The 16,977-nt window shown below is 34.0% G+C and overlaps 1 protein-coding gene across 1 annotated transcript; it reads left to right on the forward strand.

Annotated features, from left to right (window-relative positions):
* Positions 1 to 23: 23 nt before the first annotated feature.
* LOC117116498 (corrinoid adenosyltransferase-like) lies at positions 24 to 10,458 on the forward strand. The gene is made up of 9 exons (XM_033260561.1): positions 24 to 161; positions 812 to 858; positions 1,429 to 1,522; positions 2,633 to 2,690; positions 3,693 to 3,765; positions 4,781 to 4,878; positions 7,290 to 7,354; positions 7,725 to 7,784; positions 8,454 to 10,458. The coding sequence occupies exons 1-9, from the start codon at positions 79 to 81 to the stop codon at positions 8,557 to 8,559; spliced, it is 684 nt and encodes a 227-aa protein (XP_033116452.1). The 5' UTR covers positions 24 to 78; the 3' UTR covers positions 8,560 to 10,458.
* The last annotated feature ends 6,519 nt before the right edge of the window (positions 10,459 to 16,977 follow it).

The raw sequence follows: 16,977 nt of genomic DNA on the forward strand, positions 1-16,977 counted from the left end.
TTCTTGTTGTAAAAGCGTGTTTTAGGCGAATCCCGTTTTTAGGCTAGGTACTATCTATATTGGATATCATTGTTATAAATGGCTCTACGCAGGATATCTATTCCATCAGTTTGTAGGCTTTATTCTTGTGCATCTTTTAGGTATCTCCAAAAATGTTACAGGTAATTATACACTTTGATTGCGGCATCGGTTAGCCAGGCCCATATGGAGCAAGCTACCTACATTTCGTCGTTTTTTTGTTGTCGGTCATAAACGTTTCTAATTACCTTTTGCACACACCGTAATCAAGAGTATCAGGGCCTAGAAAAATTATATAAACAAACTTATGAAACTAACTGGCAATTGCTGTGATATATTATTATCAGGTATATCACCACCTACCTGCATTTATATATTTTTAATTATAGTAGGCCTACAGTAAGCAAAGGCTAGGTTTAATGCCAGTAGTAGGCAGGGAGTTGTTTTTATAGTGTAGGGTAGTTGGCATAGGCCTAGACTCTAGTGGAATGTAATGATTGATGTATATTAAGTATATGAATTTCTGTTATTATTTTTACCTTACTGTAATTATTAAAGGTCTGTATCAGTCATTCTTAATTATTATTTTATTAATATTAATTATATGCCTGAATATTCAATATATTTTGAGTTTTGGTAACATAAAGTTTAATAATTTGAAATATGAATATCGAGCTAAGAAGCTACAGTAATTTATCTATTATCATTGTCATCTTGTTATCATCATCAATACCATCATTTATCCACTTGTCAATGCTTCTGGATCTCCATCAATATTTCTGTTACCTTTCAGCACAGATGACCAGAATTTCAAAATATATACAAAAACTGGCGACAAAGGTATCTACCAAATTATTGAATTACTGTAATCTATAAAAAATTCTCAAATGAAGCTCATAGTAACTGCATACCTTAGTTAGCTATGAAGCATAAAATAACATATTTTTTTATTCAACTGTATGTTCAACTACTATGATGTTCTTCTGGGGAATATTCTTATGTATTTCTTTTTTAGTCATTTACCAGCAACACAATAAATCCTCATATATGAAGTCACCCTTTATTTCAGTTATAAATATTCCACATAAAATACAGTCTCCTATACTGACTGTTCACTGTTGAACAAACATATGTTTCAAATTAACATATTGAAAGAATGGTGATTATACATTTTTTCCATTTCTTCATGTTAAAAACTGTTTTGAAAACAATTTATATTTTATAAAATTAAAATACTCTAATGGTTTTATATAAATTTTATATGTGTTAACCATATTTAACAGTTTGTTTTATATTATGATGTATATTGTATCCATGGTTCTACAGTATAGTAGTGTATCATATTTAGAAATAGAATAGAGGGTGTCATTTTTTGAAAGACTTTGTTGATGTGTTATTTGTACTGTACAGGCACATCTGCTACTCTGCTTGGTGACCGCAGGCCGAAGGACGACGACATTTTCAATGCTGTTGGTACTACTGATGAGCTGTCGTCGGCAATTGGGTAAAGTAGGCCTACTACCACATCTCTTTTGCGAAGGATTTGTTTACAAGCAGTGGTATACTAATAGTGCATACTGTACAGTAGTTTGGGATATACAAGCTCCTGCCTTAAGATTTTCCATTTCTACTCTAGGATGCATAGTTTGGGGTACTGATATGTGGGCTCTGGCCTTAAGCCCCAATCGCATGGCTCTTATTTCTGTAAAACTAAACTGACACACTGATTAGTTTACCCATAAGAACTGCAGTGCAAACAGCCTAGGAAGTTTTCTGGTCAGGAAATAGGAGTAAACTTACTCGAGTCGACTGTTGGTTTCACTGAGGCAGTTGTGAATTTGACCAGGCTAGATAGTCCAATGCAAATAGCGCGACTCTTCCTTCTCTTCCTTAAGCCACAAATGCATGGCACTTATTTCTGTAAAACTAACTAACACGCCAGTTAGTTTATCCATAAAGAAGTCCAGTGCAAACAGCCCAGGAAGTTTTCTGGTCAGAAAATTGGAGTAAACTTACTCAAGTCAACGGTTAGTTCCAATGCAAATGGCGCGATTTGTTTAATCTTCCGGAGTCACTGAAGTGGATGAACTTTGTTGGCCAACCACACATTTTTAACCCGGTTCTGTCATCAGCGATCAAAGTTTCACTTGCTTTCTTCCTTCCCTTCTCTCCCTTGCGGTCTGCTAAGTGGAAGTAGAGGTCACATTTTTTAATTCCTGTGTGAATGAGGCTTTAGTATTTTTCCTTTCTACCACTGGATACATTCTTTCAGGTATGCAGGCCACCAGCCTTATGATTTATTATTCCTACCCCAGGATCCATAGTTGGATGCATGCAGGTTTGGGAGTTAATAGGATTTTAATGCTGGCATACGCCTTAATGTCTAGTTTGGGGTATGCGGGCTGAAAGTAAAATTGTTGGATACAAGATTTTTTAAATATTGTCAAAATGTCATTAAGGTACTTTTTAAGGTATTGTGTATTGCAGAATATTAAATGAATAGTATTAAAATAATTTATGTAAAAAATTCAAATAATTTAAAACTATTAGCTTGAACCTATTTAATATTACATACAAATCCTTATCATGGTATGATTTTCTTATATTTTGACAGCTTGGCTAAGGAATTTGCAGAAGATAACTGTCATTTATTTGTGAGTCAGTTGGAAGAGGTAATTTAGATTCATTAACTTTTATAAAAAGGGGTCTACTTATAGGAGGATACCGGATATAAAAGAAGTGGGGATATACAAGGGTGGGGCTACCATTTAAAAGTTTATTGTTGATTTTTTGAAAGCCAAAAATATGTTGAGGGTGGGATAGGGATATATGTCATAGTAGAATATTATCACTGGCTTATTATTGCATATAAAAATAATATTAAAGTCATTCCATAATGGCATACCTCTGTGCTGTTCCTGAGCACCAATTATAAAAAAAAAAAAACCAAAAAATTGAATTTCCGTGACCTTTGACTTATTTTTAAAAATGTCTCTCATCTTAGCCTTAACCTTCGACCATTTCACCCCAAAATTTAATCACCCCTTTATGAACCCATATCTAATACATAACTACTTCACTAAATTTTACAATGAACCATATATTAGTTTTTATATTATCCTGCTAACAGGCAGACAAACAAATAAACAGTGGAGGTAATCATTCTGTACTATTACCGTGTTTAAAATTACATAAATAAAACTGGTGTGGCAATAAGCTTTTATGACAGTGTGATATATTATTATATTTTATGTGATATTTACCACATCCTAATGATGATTATTATTATTATTTGATACTCCCAGACTCACCAATCCATCTTGTATTACCGTATTTATTTGAATAAACACCCTGCTTTGAATAAACGCCCGTCAAATAAACGTTTATTTTTTTCCTTGAATAAATGCCCCCCCCCCAAATGACAGTACACAAATATAATGGAAGTAACATCATTCTCAACACATTCTAATAATGTTCTACTTCAGTAGAATTGCATTATTTCTAACTTGGTTGGGATCAATAAATCTTAATGATCACGCAATAATAAATTTTCACAGTAATTGTATCCCTCGATTGAACGCCCCTCAAAAACCATTCTCAACAATATTGTAAGTACGGTATTTATCTTGCGTTGCTAAATTAAATTGAATACAATTATTTAAAACCTCTACTAGATTCAATGTGCCCTGCAAGATATTGGGTCAAATATTGCAGCTCCAAGACAAATGGCATCTGATAACCAATTAAGTGAGTGAAAAATGATGCAGATTTTGTGTGACAAAATAAGTAATGCTTTTACAATATTAATGATAATAGATATAAGACTACAATATAGCTAAATTCAAAAATATCTTTATTGCAATCAAAGTAAACAAAGATTGAATTATATGGTAAAGAATTCAAATACAGATAATCGAAAAAGGGCAAACCAAAGATCAAACTATAAAAATATAAAAAAATAGTTACAATAGAATAAAAAAAAAAAAAAATATTAGCAACCTAATTCATTCAAATTCATTTACAAATAAAATTGAAATGCAATACAGTAAAACATGGTTATGATTTTTAAAGATTATTATAATTTAATTTAACATCATAGTCAAAATTATTAAAATTATTATTTATTTATTTATTTTTAAGTAGAATAAAATTTGAAAGTAGTTAATTATTCATTTAAATTGACATAATAATTAATTTACATTGATTAACAGAAACATGTAAATATGTATTATGCTGTTCTAATATATCACAGCACAAACCATCTCATTATAAAAATATTTTTTTCGTTTATATATATTTGTTTATATTGTAGGGTTTCATAAATATATTAGGTTATCAATCACCCCTGTCTAAATCTATTACTTTTTAAATTATTTTTTTTTTAATTATTGCATTAAAAAAACAAGAAAAAGTTTTTGTTCCATTGCCTTGTCTAGCCATTTTAAATCAAGATGCTTTCTAATTTTTTGTTGAGAAAGTTGAAGGAAATAATATGTTCAATCATTTGTTTGTAGAAAAGTTTAACATGTTACGAGTTGCCAATACTATACAAAACTTTATAATGCAAAGTACTTTGCTCTCAACTCTCGGATTTACTTGAGTGTAATAAAACTATATAGTTCCCTTATTCATAACTTTTCTAAGAGGGTTAGAATGATGGATTAATAATCATTAAGGAGGCTTAAATTTAAAATAGTTTTAAATAAACCTTTATATTGATGTGTACAGTAGACTGATACTGTAGATGTTTTACTATTATCAGGAAGTACAGCATTTGAGGGTTCAAGGGTTGAACTACTAGAAGAATGGATTGATGAACACACGGACAAGCTACCGCCATTGAAGAATTTCATTTTACCCGTAAGCTTCATTCCATTGAATATCATCACCTATCATAATGATGATCATCAACGTAATCATTATCATGATGATCATGACCATCATCATCACCATTGTCATCATGGTCATCCTTAGTAGAGCAGCAAAGGTACCCAATTACCACAGCATGAAGCTTTGCACAAAATATCTATGTGAAGATTAAAAACAAAGCTGTGTGAAAAGTTGCTGTGGCCGCCATTTTGAATTAAAAATGACCACCTCTAAAAGACGGAATCCATTAATTTATGAAAGCGAATTATTCACAGCTATTGTACTGAAGTAATCCATAGTTCAGTGTCAAATACTATTCTTGTATTTCTGAGTATAGTAGTGGTAGAATATTGATCAATAATGAATACATACAGAAATATAACTACTTCATCTTCATAAGTATATGTAGCATTTTATATATTATATAGCCGAGAAATAGCACATGCCTATTTTAAAAAAATGAATGTCCCTCACTTTAGGAGTTTAAATTTGAATTGAAAAGTAATAAGGGCCGGCTTGACCCGATTGCCAAGATATATGGATTCCGTGTTTTAGAGGCGGCCATTTTGAATTAAAATGGCAAAAATAACAGGTGTCAGAAACTTGGTGCACAACTTTTTTTTTAAAAATCTACACTTATTTTGTGCCAAGTTTCATATCTTGGTAATAGAGTGCACTACTTGGGTCATTTTTTGGCCACTAGCTGCGCTACTACCTCAATTTGCCATTGCCATTGATTCCAATTCAAGCTTTGATTTTTGTAAAAGTAGATTTTATATTTTTTATGGTGTGAGACTTATATAACTGGGATACATTTTCAGGCAGATTTCCCTACTCCTTTAACAATGGTCCTACCATGCATACAATAAGAAAAAAACATTACAAAAGAACTGTACATAGAATACAATCAATACTTTTATATTACAAGAAAATGTTATCAAATCATCACATTAGAAACCCTCAATAGTGCATTATTTTTACACAAGATGGTTTAACATTAAAACAACACACAGTACATCTTTTCTTCTCATCTGAAACTGGTACAGTAATTACGGACCATCTGTGACCTGTAAAAATAAGTGTATTCAATGTTTGCCGGTTTTGAGCAAGACTTGAGTTCATTTAATTTTATTTGTGACGATAATTCTGTTGTATTTTTAGATTTGATACTAAATTACAATGCAAAGTCAGTTTAAATAGCAATCCGATTATGTAAAAGTCTTTTATATTTTTTTTAAATTCTTAACATTATTACTCTATACCTTACCACTTGCACGCAGGAAAACTTTAAAGACTTGAATCTAACTGGAATGAGCACATTGTATGAAGATTAGTATTCACATATTCACAGTATCGATTCAGCTACATTAACCATGTTTTTTTTTCTCACGTGTCAAAATCAATACCACTGTGCATAATGATATTTTCAAATTAATTCCAAACTGACTCTTAAGGGGGACATCAATTTTGATCACAGGATGCACAAAGAATACCTGAGTTTGTACCTGTGGGAATAATAATGATAATGATAATAATAATAAATAACGATGCTGATGACGATGCTGCTGTTGTAAAGGGATTTATACTGCTCCTTTCCCAAGGGATACGAGGCTCTGGCGATGTTATTATTACTCCTGGTCATCGAATCCATAATCAAACCAGTACAAAGTGCAACCTCCTCTACTCCCTGTGGCATATTCCTAGTCATGCTTGCATTTTAATGCCGATACAGAGTAATAAATTCAATGCTATATCATCCTACCAGGTACTTTTATTCCTGGGTGGAGAGAGACAAACATAGGTACTGTATGTGCCTTGCCCTTAAGAGAAATTCACAGCGAACTTTCGAACCTCCGACCTTAAGGTTGAGAGACAAAAACGCAACCACTATGCCAACCTCTCCTACACAGGCGGATAATAAGGACCCCACAAAAATGAAATCAAAATCGCACACAAGGGATAATTTAAGAGTCGCAAACTTGGGATGAATTTGAGTCGCACACATGGATGAATGAGGGCACACCTAATGGACATAATGTGTGTCACAGTCAAATTAATAGGGTTCACGCAACAACACAACAAGAATAAAAACATTTAAGTCATAGATTTTACTTAAACCGATCGTTGTACTGGGTATTTTGTTGTTTTGAGCGAATTGCGAGTATGGATTTGAAACCTCAAAAGTGATGGAAGTTCACATAATGACAAAATGTCTACATCTGTGTTTTAAATATGAAGATCCAATTGTATTAAATTATGATAATACCAGATTAATGTATCCCACCATTTATATAAATACGCAGGGCTACTGCATGGCAATCATGAGCAACATGAATTAGTCTAGCCTCCATCACTGCGTTTAATGGCATTCTAATTGTTGAATTATTATTTTTGTATAACAGTCTGGAGGGAAGACGAGTTCCTCTCTACACATTGCCCGTTCCGTTTGCAGGCGAGCAGAACGCAGGTAGATTCACAACAAGGTTTTTTTGAATTTTTCTTCTTGTATGTCATAAATTTTACATACCGGTATATTACTATCACTTTTTATAGAACCTATAAACATTTCTGACGACTGGACAAGTGACAATTGACATTTCGAATGTTTAAAAGTCCAAGTGCTTGGAAGTTACAAAATAAATATATAATATGAGACGATTTTGACAATAAGATTAAAATAAGTTGATCAAATAAGTATAAAATATCAATAAAATTCACTACCGTATTTATTTTATTCTTTGATTGTACATATTAAATTCTTGACGTTTTTTCTTTTGGGTATGTGAATTAGATGGGCCTAACATTTGAAATCTAGGTCTTTACCATTGTTTCTGCAGTGTTGTTCCATTGGTGAGAGAAGGCAATGTAGATGATACGGTTGGTAGATATCTCAACAGGTAGGCCTATGGCACATTGTGATGTTATTTAGAATAGAACATGGTAATCGTATTATACTGTACTATCAGTGTTTATTATCTATGATAAATTGGATTTATTTTTCGCATTTCACTGAAGGGAAACTCGCACTCACTGAATACAAATGAATGTAACAGGCTTAATACTATCATTTATAGTCTTGTTGTGCAGCAGTCCAAATTGAAATTAAAACTGGTTGATGCACAACGATCACAATCCAATGTACATCCAATGCATTAATATTGCTAATTGTATACCATAAAACTTTATATTTAGGACACTATGGATTTCTTTTTGAAATGGGCTTATTTTCGAGATATGGTCCTTTCCGAGATATTTTGGCAAACTAAAGAAGGGTCTTCTTTTCAAAGTGACTGCTGTAAATATTTGAAATTGCCTATTGACAAAACACGTCATATCGATTATAATCGTCCGGGAATTTCTTTGACTCTCATTTATAATGCAAGTAAGCCTACTGTTTCGAAAAGAAGCCAATGTTTCTAGATGGCCATATTTTAGATATTATTTTTTGCAAAGTAAAGAGGCGGCTTCTTTTCAAGATGGGTTTCCTCTCGAAATTAAGCCCACTGGGCTTCTTTTTCGAGCTTTACTGTCTTTAGTAAATTTTATCCAATTGGATTCATTTACAGACTGAGTGATTATTTATTCACTGTTGCGCGACTGGCTGCCAAAGATGAAGGGAAAGTTGAGACGATCTACCGAAGACCAAGAAAACGGAGAAACCCCAAAAAATGATTGATGGATTCTCATAAAATGCAAGGCCAATGGGTATTACCTCGGTACCTTTGCTAGGCCCATGCTAGGTCTAACAATCGGGATAGAATAGGTCCAAGCCAACCATATCTGTTGTTGCAGGATTAGCAGAATGTTTACACAATCATTTTTAAAATGGAAAACCTCATTATATTGTATTTACAGTATTCTGTTTTTAGTGATACACAGGTCTTGGTGCTAGGGAAATGTATTTTGACCTGCTGCTAGATAGAGAGTTAGTTCAGTTGGTTAAACTGGTTAAAACCCAGTACATTCTTCGGAAAGAGTGGATTTTTTCTCCCAGTGTAGGCCTACTGCCCTATTCACCCACCAGAAGTACCCCACCGGAAATATGTCTTCGGACTTTGTGGATTATTCTTTGTGTGATAATGTGTATGCACATAATTATTGTGCAAATTCAACATCCAGTATGCTGGTAATTGGATGGTCAGTCCCACATGATTTATGTGTGTACCTCTATAGGGAATGGGTCAATTTTACGACTGCAATGTCACTAAAAAGAAATTTATTCAGTTTAATAAATTATAATTATTTTTATTTGAGTTGATTTCATATATTTATCTTGTCGTACAATTGAACCTGGACCCACAATGAATGTTATCACAAAACATTCTCCAAAGACATTTCATTTTTATCAGATTTGGACAAAACAATGGGCTCCATAATCCAAACTTGCTGACAGTAATTTCACATAGGCCTATCTCTTTAGTTAATTCATGATATTTACAATTATTGCCGGTATTCTCACAGAGAAGCAAAATTTAACACAAAATCTTGCAATGTCTTCTTTCATTTTACATAACCCTACTTTTTTCATTCGTTTATTCGTGGTAGATTGCATTAACTTAGCTTAGACAAGTTTGTTTAGCTTTGAAAAAAATTATGCACAATTCGCCATCGTAATGTAGGCCTATTCTGTGATGATTACATGATCGTGGGCCTATCACATTACATCGCCCAGATTGCATACTAGATAGAATGCTGTTTTGCAACCATTTTGAATCTACCCAGCGGCGTACTGTATATGAGGGTTTGCGCGGGGTGCGAAAAAAGGCTCGCCCCCGTTGCCCACTTTCCATTGGAAATTTTCGAACATCAATTTGTTCAAGAAGTAGTTGAAAATCACCTCATATCACATTTGCCAGCTATGGACCCCTCAATTAATCAATGAACGCTTCACCTTCACATCCCTATCGGCCCCCACCCCCATGACTCTTAGATACGCCTCTGACTGTGACGCATGAGTACCTTACGAGTACGCACAAAAAAAAAGTGATAACCAATTGAAATTTCTTCCCACAAGACAACTCAGTATTTTATTAAGCTAGTTGAAAAAAGTGCGTGACTGAAAAATTATACCGTATTGTAATCCCCTTCTTCAGTAAACTAACCGACTGTCATATCACGACATGTTGTAGTCAATCAGAAAAAATTGGTTGTACACAATTTCAATTTTAATACTACAGCATACTATTAATATTTTTAACAGTAGGCCTATTGTTACATCGTTTATCTTATTTTTTTTCGCTATGCGCGCTCTGTGCGTCATGGACGTTCCCGAGGGTCTGAGAATTTATCCTGAAAGCATTATCAAAATTATTTGGAATTAATAAGATTCAAATAAATCAAAAATCTGTCTGTGTATGCGTGTTTATATGACGATGTCGACCTCTACAATAAAGCTAAAAGGATCCAAGTATGAATTATGCGTTGCTTAACTGAAGCGATATTTACCCAATTAAGCCACATTAGTTGAACATGTAACGATTGCAAATATTATGTTTTGTTTATTTTTAGATGGACGGTTTGATGCAATAGTACTGTATATCGGATTAAAAGCTTACACATGATATCAAACTACGGGAGCGTTTGGAGTTGGAATATTGTATCTGCTTTGTTTATGTGTGATATGTAACGTAAAGATTATCTGTCCATTTAGGAGATGTAAACAATCTGACTGAATGATAGCTCTGATAGTACAGGAGTGCACTAGACTAGAATAACCCGGGTATTAAATTATGCCGTTTGCACATCGAGTTAGTATTTCTAATTTCAGTTATATTAAGGCTCCTCCTGGTTAGAAATTAATTATTTTCAATGTCATCTTCGTCGTCGTCATCATCATCATCATCATCATCATTATCTTTGTCATCATCTTCGTCATTATCATCAACCTCGTCATCATCATCATATCGTCGTCGTCGCCATCATCACCATCATTTAAGAATATAACTACTAGCCTACAGTGGGAAATTGCTACAAACATAGAATTGGCTATTTTGGGCCTATATTTGTGTACATTGGTGACAAACCAAAGGAGTTGACGGTTTAGTATTGCGGTGTCCGCGCACGTGCGGGTGTCCATCTGCCGTCATTCTTACAGTGGCGGATCCGGGAGTGAAGGTAAATACACAACGAGTGACAGTTTTTTTTTTTAGGCTTTTTTTTAAACAACACGGTTTCCTATGTAAATCGGCCTATGTTCAATACGTTGGATATTCTCAAAATATTGTATACATTTCTCAAATTTCCCCACCACTTTTTCACCAAAAATGTTTCCTACTTTTAATTTCCCAAGCTTTCTCCTCAATACTGTATATCTATGATTACAGACAGATCGTGAAAAATGAAGCCGCTGATAGCAAATATTTTGTCTTAAACACGATAGCATAAAACCAATCTACGAGTGGTACGAGTGGTCTAAAATAAGTGAGTGGACAAGTGTGGAGCGGGCATTGTATGGAGCAGAGACATGAAGACTCCTAAAGAAAGTTGTCAGACGGCTGGAAGTTTTAGATGTACATGCGGAGAAGAATGCATGTGGTTCTGAGCAAAACAGAAGAGAACCAAGATTTCAGTTAAAATAATTGGATTGACATAAACATAATGGGAGATTATTGAAAGAAGTTAAAGAGGCGAAAGCGGAAGAGGAAAAACAAGAGGAGAAGGAATGAAGAAATGAATGGAAGAACAGACGACATGTCAGAAAAATGAGGATTATGGTTATGTCTATATCATCGGCATATCGTTTAAGTTGAGTTTGTGTAAACTCAACCATCGTCTTTTATACCACACAGCTGAAATAATTACTTTTTAATATGAAGGTAAACGTTTTATTATTAGGTAAGCTTCATGTAATACATAGCTTTCTTTTTAAAAGAGGTCGTTGAAAATTATACATAAAACCGCTCATTTAAAACATGCCAATTGTAAAGACTTCTAAGATTTACTTCATAAAATAAAATAAAATGCAATTCAACAGAGCGCATGTTAGTATATAAGGAGGAATTACGTAGGGTACTTGTTTGTAGTTTCAGTGCTAGTTTCAATCTCCATATATGTCTTCCTAATCGCAACCTTAATTCCCCGATCTGATGGATTTGATTCTATTACCGTTTTGATACAATATTTGGCATTTGAAATGCTTTCTCATTCCATATTCAGTTCACGATTTATGAGTTCGCAATTGAATGCGCAGCTTGCTGCCCATATAACCTGAGCATTTGATATAGACTACTGCGGCCCTGCCTGCTGACGGATAAAGTCGTTTTCAGTATTATACACTGTGGATTTCGTTGAGTTACAAAAAAAATTGTTTGCCTGCCAGCCTGTCGTCCGGTCGTCCGTTTCTGTTCTTAATTCTTCCTCAATATCATTATCAGTAATTGTGTTAGTATTTACAAAGGCATAGCCTACGGTTCTTTTCTGCATCAAACTAACTCCCTTAGGCTTAAATAGAAATATTTCTAGTTTATTTTATTCAGTAGTGATGCGGCATCTTTTGTTTGATACTCCACTTGCGTCATGAGATATAGCGCCCCCCTGAAGAAAATATATTCTAATCAGCGATTGACACTTTACATTCATATACAGTACAGTAGTATGTACTTTAGTCCAGGTAAAGGAATCAATGATGATTATTAGTATATTTAAGATTATTTCTGTATTTGATGTATTTTTTATATTTATGATTTAATTTGGCGTTAAGATCACTTCTTTTACTAACGGGAGATGCGGAACGAACGACCGGAGACCGAGCTAACTGAGAAAAGATCAGAGAGAAATCATATTGTATAGCCCTTTATTTTCGCGCCCTTAATAAAACAACGATCGCGTAAAATAAGGGCGCGCAAAATTCGCGAAATTCTGAATGATACTTGTCTTCAAAAGCAAGCCTAGTGCTAGGCCTTACCCATAGCTAATATAAAACTGATATTCCCTCAATAAATATTTCGTGGAAACATTCTTGCTTCTTTGTGTAATATTTTCCAATCATTCAGTCACATTTTAACAGTAAAATGCAGTAGGCCTATTAGTATTTGTAATCATACTTTAGACAATGTAAATTCTCATTGTGATCTTCGTATAATTATCGACTCTAAGCTTAATTTTGAAATATTAAACATATTTATTTAAAAACTAATAGGATTTTAGGACTCGTCAATCGAAATTGCTGGCATATCAAAAATGTAAATACCCATATCTCACTGTTTAATTCCTTAGTTAGACCGCAAGTTGAAATTTGTACAGTTATTTTTAATCGTCAAGAACTGTCATAATTACCACCACCCATCCCTGCCATTATAATCACCAACATCACCGTTACCATCATCATTTCCTCCCCATCTTCAATCATATTTTATGACAAAGCTTATCACACATGCCTAGGCATATATGATATTTGTTTAGGCCTGAATCTGCAAAAGAAATTGTTTTATGATTCCATTAATCAATTATAAGTAGTATTGTCTTAATATACACAGAGTTAGCAAGGATTTGTCATCGCATTAAGCCAGTAATAAAGTGAAAAATAATAGGCTTCAGTCCAATAGCTTGATGTGATGCAAGTACGAATAAATTTCGCATTGCTTCTGTATGCGCTGCATGTTTTATAAGCACGCGGTTGTTATTGTACCTTGAAGTATTATGTATTATAATACTCGTATGGATCTTATTGACGTAATAACGATAATCACAAGACGTCAATATTACCAGGGTACAGATGATAAATTGATGCATTATGATCACGTGGCATTATCAATATTACGTTATGAAGAATGTAGTTATTATTTTTCTGAAATTTCAAGATTCAAAACATTCAAGTAGAAGTATATTGATATCACAACGCAAGTTCATCAACGATTTTGGCTATTCAGAATGTAAAAAATCCCCATTGCACTGAAGTGTAGCCTCATGTTCAAGCTGAAATATATATAAACAATCATAAACCATTGCAAACATCACGTACATCGCTTACTATGACGTATAGTGGAGATTCAGTGGAGATCAAGACAATTTTGATGTTAAATTGTACTCAATCATTACATTCAATTACATGACGTACACTATCTCCCAAATGTACCGTATGCTTTACGGAATTATTAAGGCATACTTTAAGTCAATCGAATTGTATTTTGCTGTATCAGCTATAAAGAGGCTAAAATTCGCCGTAAACATAGTCCTTTTGCATAAGGTCAGTGGCGTATTCTAATTATTCAAATATTATATGCAGATTTAATGCCGTTGGAATTTATCGTGAAAGAATGAAGGGTGTCGTAGTGTAAATTAAATAAATAGAACATAACACTGAGACTGGTAAGCCCGTAATGTATATTCACAAAATTGATAACAAAATGTTTATGATGAAGTGGTAATGATGATTAAATGATGCTTATAATTTATAGTTAGACCTAAAGGAATCTGAAGAAATATATTTCATGGCGTGAGCAGATATTAAATAGAAAAAAGAAGATTACTGAAGGAAAGGATAACCTAACCTTTTTTCCAAGGAAAAACGACTATAATCGTGAATAAAGGAAAGTTAAATGTTAAAAATTTACAATAATAACATAAAATAATAATACATTATAATATAAATAATAATAATAATAATCATAGGAATAAATAATAAACTGTGAGTGTGCAGAACCGTGAAGATTTCTTAGTCCCCAGGTTCAATTCTCGTCGCTGCTCATTTTGTGTTTGAATAGCTCACTGTCTGTCGGATGAGACGTTTAAACCGTTGGTCCCATGTACATGCGATATGGCCCATATACTCGTTAAAAGAACGCAAAACCAGGGGCGGCTGCTTCAGAAATTCCCCGAAGATGGGTTCAAGCCCCCGACAAGGGGTTCACATCCCCCGTCGGGTAAAAAAATATGTTGATATACGGTATTCTTTATTCAAAAAGGATAATTTGATGGAAAACCATGCAAGCTATGAGGCCCCCCTGCCGGGGGTACGAACCACCTGTCGGAGGTACCATCCCCTGTCCCTGATTTGGTGCTACCACCGCAACCATACGATCGCGATAGTATACAACACCTCGCACATACGGTAGCATTGCTCGCACAAAACAGTTTTTAATCCCTAAAATTTGACTGGTAAGTAAGGCACTTTCGGCGGTCGAGATTTCATTTTTACTCGACGACCTTGCTGGAAATCCCCAACAGGAGGGTCCAAGCGGGGGGGGGGGTGTCCAGATGTCCCGGACGGGGGCGGATCCTTTGCCCCCCCCCCACCTGGACCCCTTGCTAGCGCCTCCTTTGCGTAGAACACTTCGGAAAAGAGTAAGAAATTGTCTCCTGGTTTACTGCCCAATCACCACCAGATGGACCCCACTGGAAAACACTTTCGTGAGTTATCCTTGGTGTTTACACCGAATACATCTACAGTAATCCATTCTCAAATTGATATCATGATCATTCGTACCTTGTCTATCATAAAACATCATTGTGTTCTTTGTCGCGTCTCTTCTTTCATAATACACGCGAGGTAATTTGCCATCGTTATAGAATTCAATAACTACTATAACCGCAGATTGCGTTTTAATTTAAGAAAGCTTTTTTTTTCAATTTACCAGATGGACCCCACTGGAAAACACTTTCGTGAGTTATCTATGGTGTTTACACCGAATACATCTACAGTAATCCATTCTCAAATTGATATCATGATCATTCGTACCTTGTCTATCATAAAACATCATTGTGTTCTTTGTCGCGTCTCTTCTTTCATAATACACGCGAGGTAATTTGCCATCGTTATAGAATTCAATAACTACTATAACCGCAGATTGCGTTTTAATTTAAGAAAGCTTTTTTTTTTCAATTTAAGGTACTGTAGGCTTAACAGACTTTCTAACTTTCTACCTTTTATCTCGCTCTATCTAAATAATTTTTCACTGTTTTTATTAACCTATTTAGAATTAGTTATAGGCAATGCTAACCTCTTAATGATAATTGTGCATTTTTCCATGCAGATGTTTGCGTTTAGTGAGCAGCATAAATAAGGATTTTAAAGGCATTATACTTGACGTTGCATTTGGCGTTCCACTCTTTGGTGAAATAGCTAAAAAACCCCGCACGATCCATCACATAGGTTTTATTTTAGCGTGTCAATTTTGTTGCATACATACGCGGCGTGGAGGTAAAAAGGGCTACATCATCACTATCCAGTTTAAAGCAACAATTTTTTTACATGCTCCTTATGGTCATAGCATTCAATTTTTGGTAGGAACCACCTCATCCGAGGTCGTTATGGCGGCCATCTTGGATTTCAAAATGGTAGCCTTATAAAACCTATGTTTATCTATATCTCCGCTTCTAAGTCACTTTGAATTATAATTATAATGTCTAAGAGTATGTTTATATGATCGAGGAATACCAATATCGTATTTGACCTGGTCAGATTGCCACAAATAGGTCATTTAAGGTCATTCAAGGTCAAATATTGTATGGTATCTTTAAAATTACGTAATTGTCAAATTTTACATTAGAATCATACCCAGGCTCTCAGAATTCAAAAATTTTACTATGAACTACAATATTTCATTTGAAGTCATTCTGGCGGCCATCTTGAATTTCAAAATGGCTGCCACGCAAAAACTATATTTATCAATATATCGACTTTTAATCTACTTCCAATAAGAATTATGATGTCTAAAAATATATTTTCATGGTCAATGATTTATAGCACTTGTGACATGGTCAGATAGTCATTTAAGGTCATTCAATTTCATTTTTCTGTTAAATACGCAGAATATCTTAATAATTTGTAAGTGGTCGTGTTTTACAGCAAAATCATACATAAGCTCACAAAATTCAATTTTTGATAGGAACTATTTCATCAGAGGTCATTATGACAGCCATTTTAGGTCAAGGTATTTTGGCAGCCATATTAAATTTCAAGGTGACCACCATGTAAAACATGTTTTGTTCTTTTAAATATGTTTACTGTACTGCATAGTCAAAGAATAACATCAAAAGTAGTGACATGTATTTGTATTTATTATATTCCATTATATATTAGAAAAAGTCTGATATCAGATATTGTATTTAATGTGAAATGATAAATTGATATCAAAAAGAATGGTATAATAT

The sequence above is a fragment of the Anneissia japonica genome, unplaced genomic scaffold (assembly GCF_011630105.1).
Source record: "Anneissia japonica isolate Jap-2015-1 unplaced genomic scaffold, ASM1163010v1 scaffold199_len4679917_cov187, whole genome shotgun sequence".
In the NCBI taxonomy this organism is placed as follows: Eukaryota; Metazoa; Echinodermata; class Crinoidea; order Comatulida; family Comatulidae; genus Anneissia; species Anneissia japonica.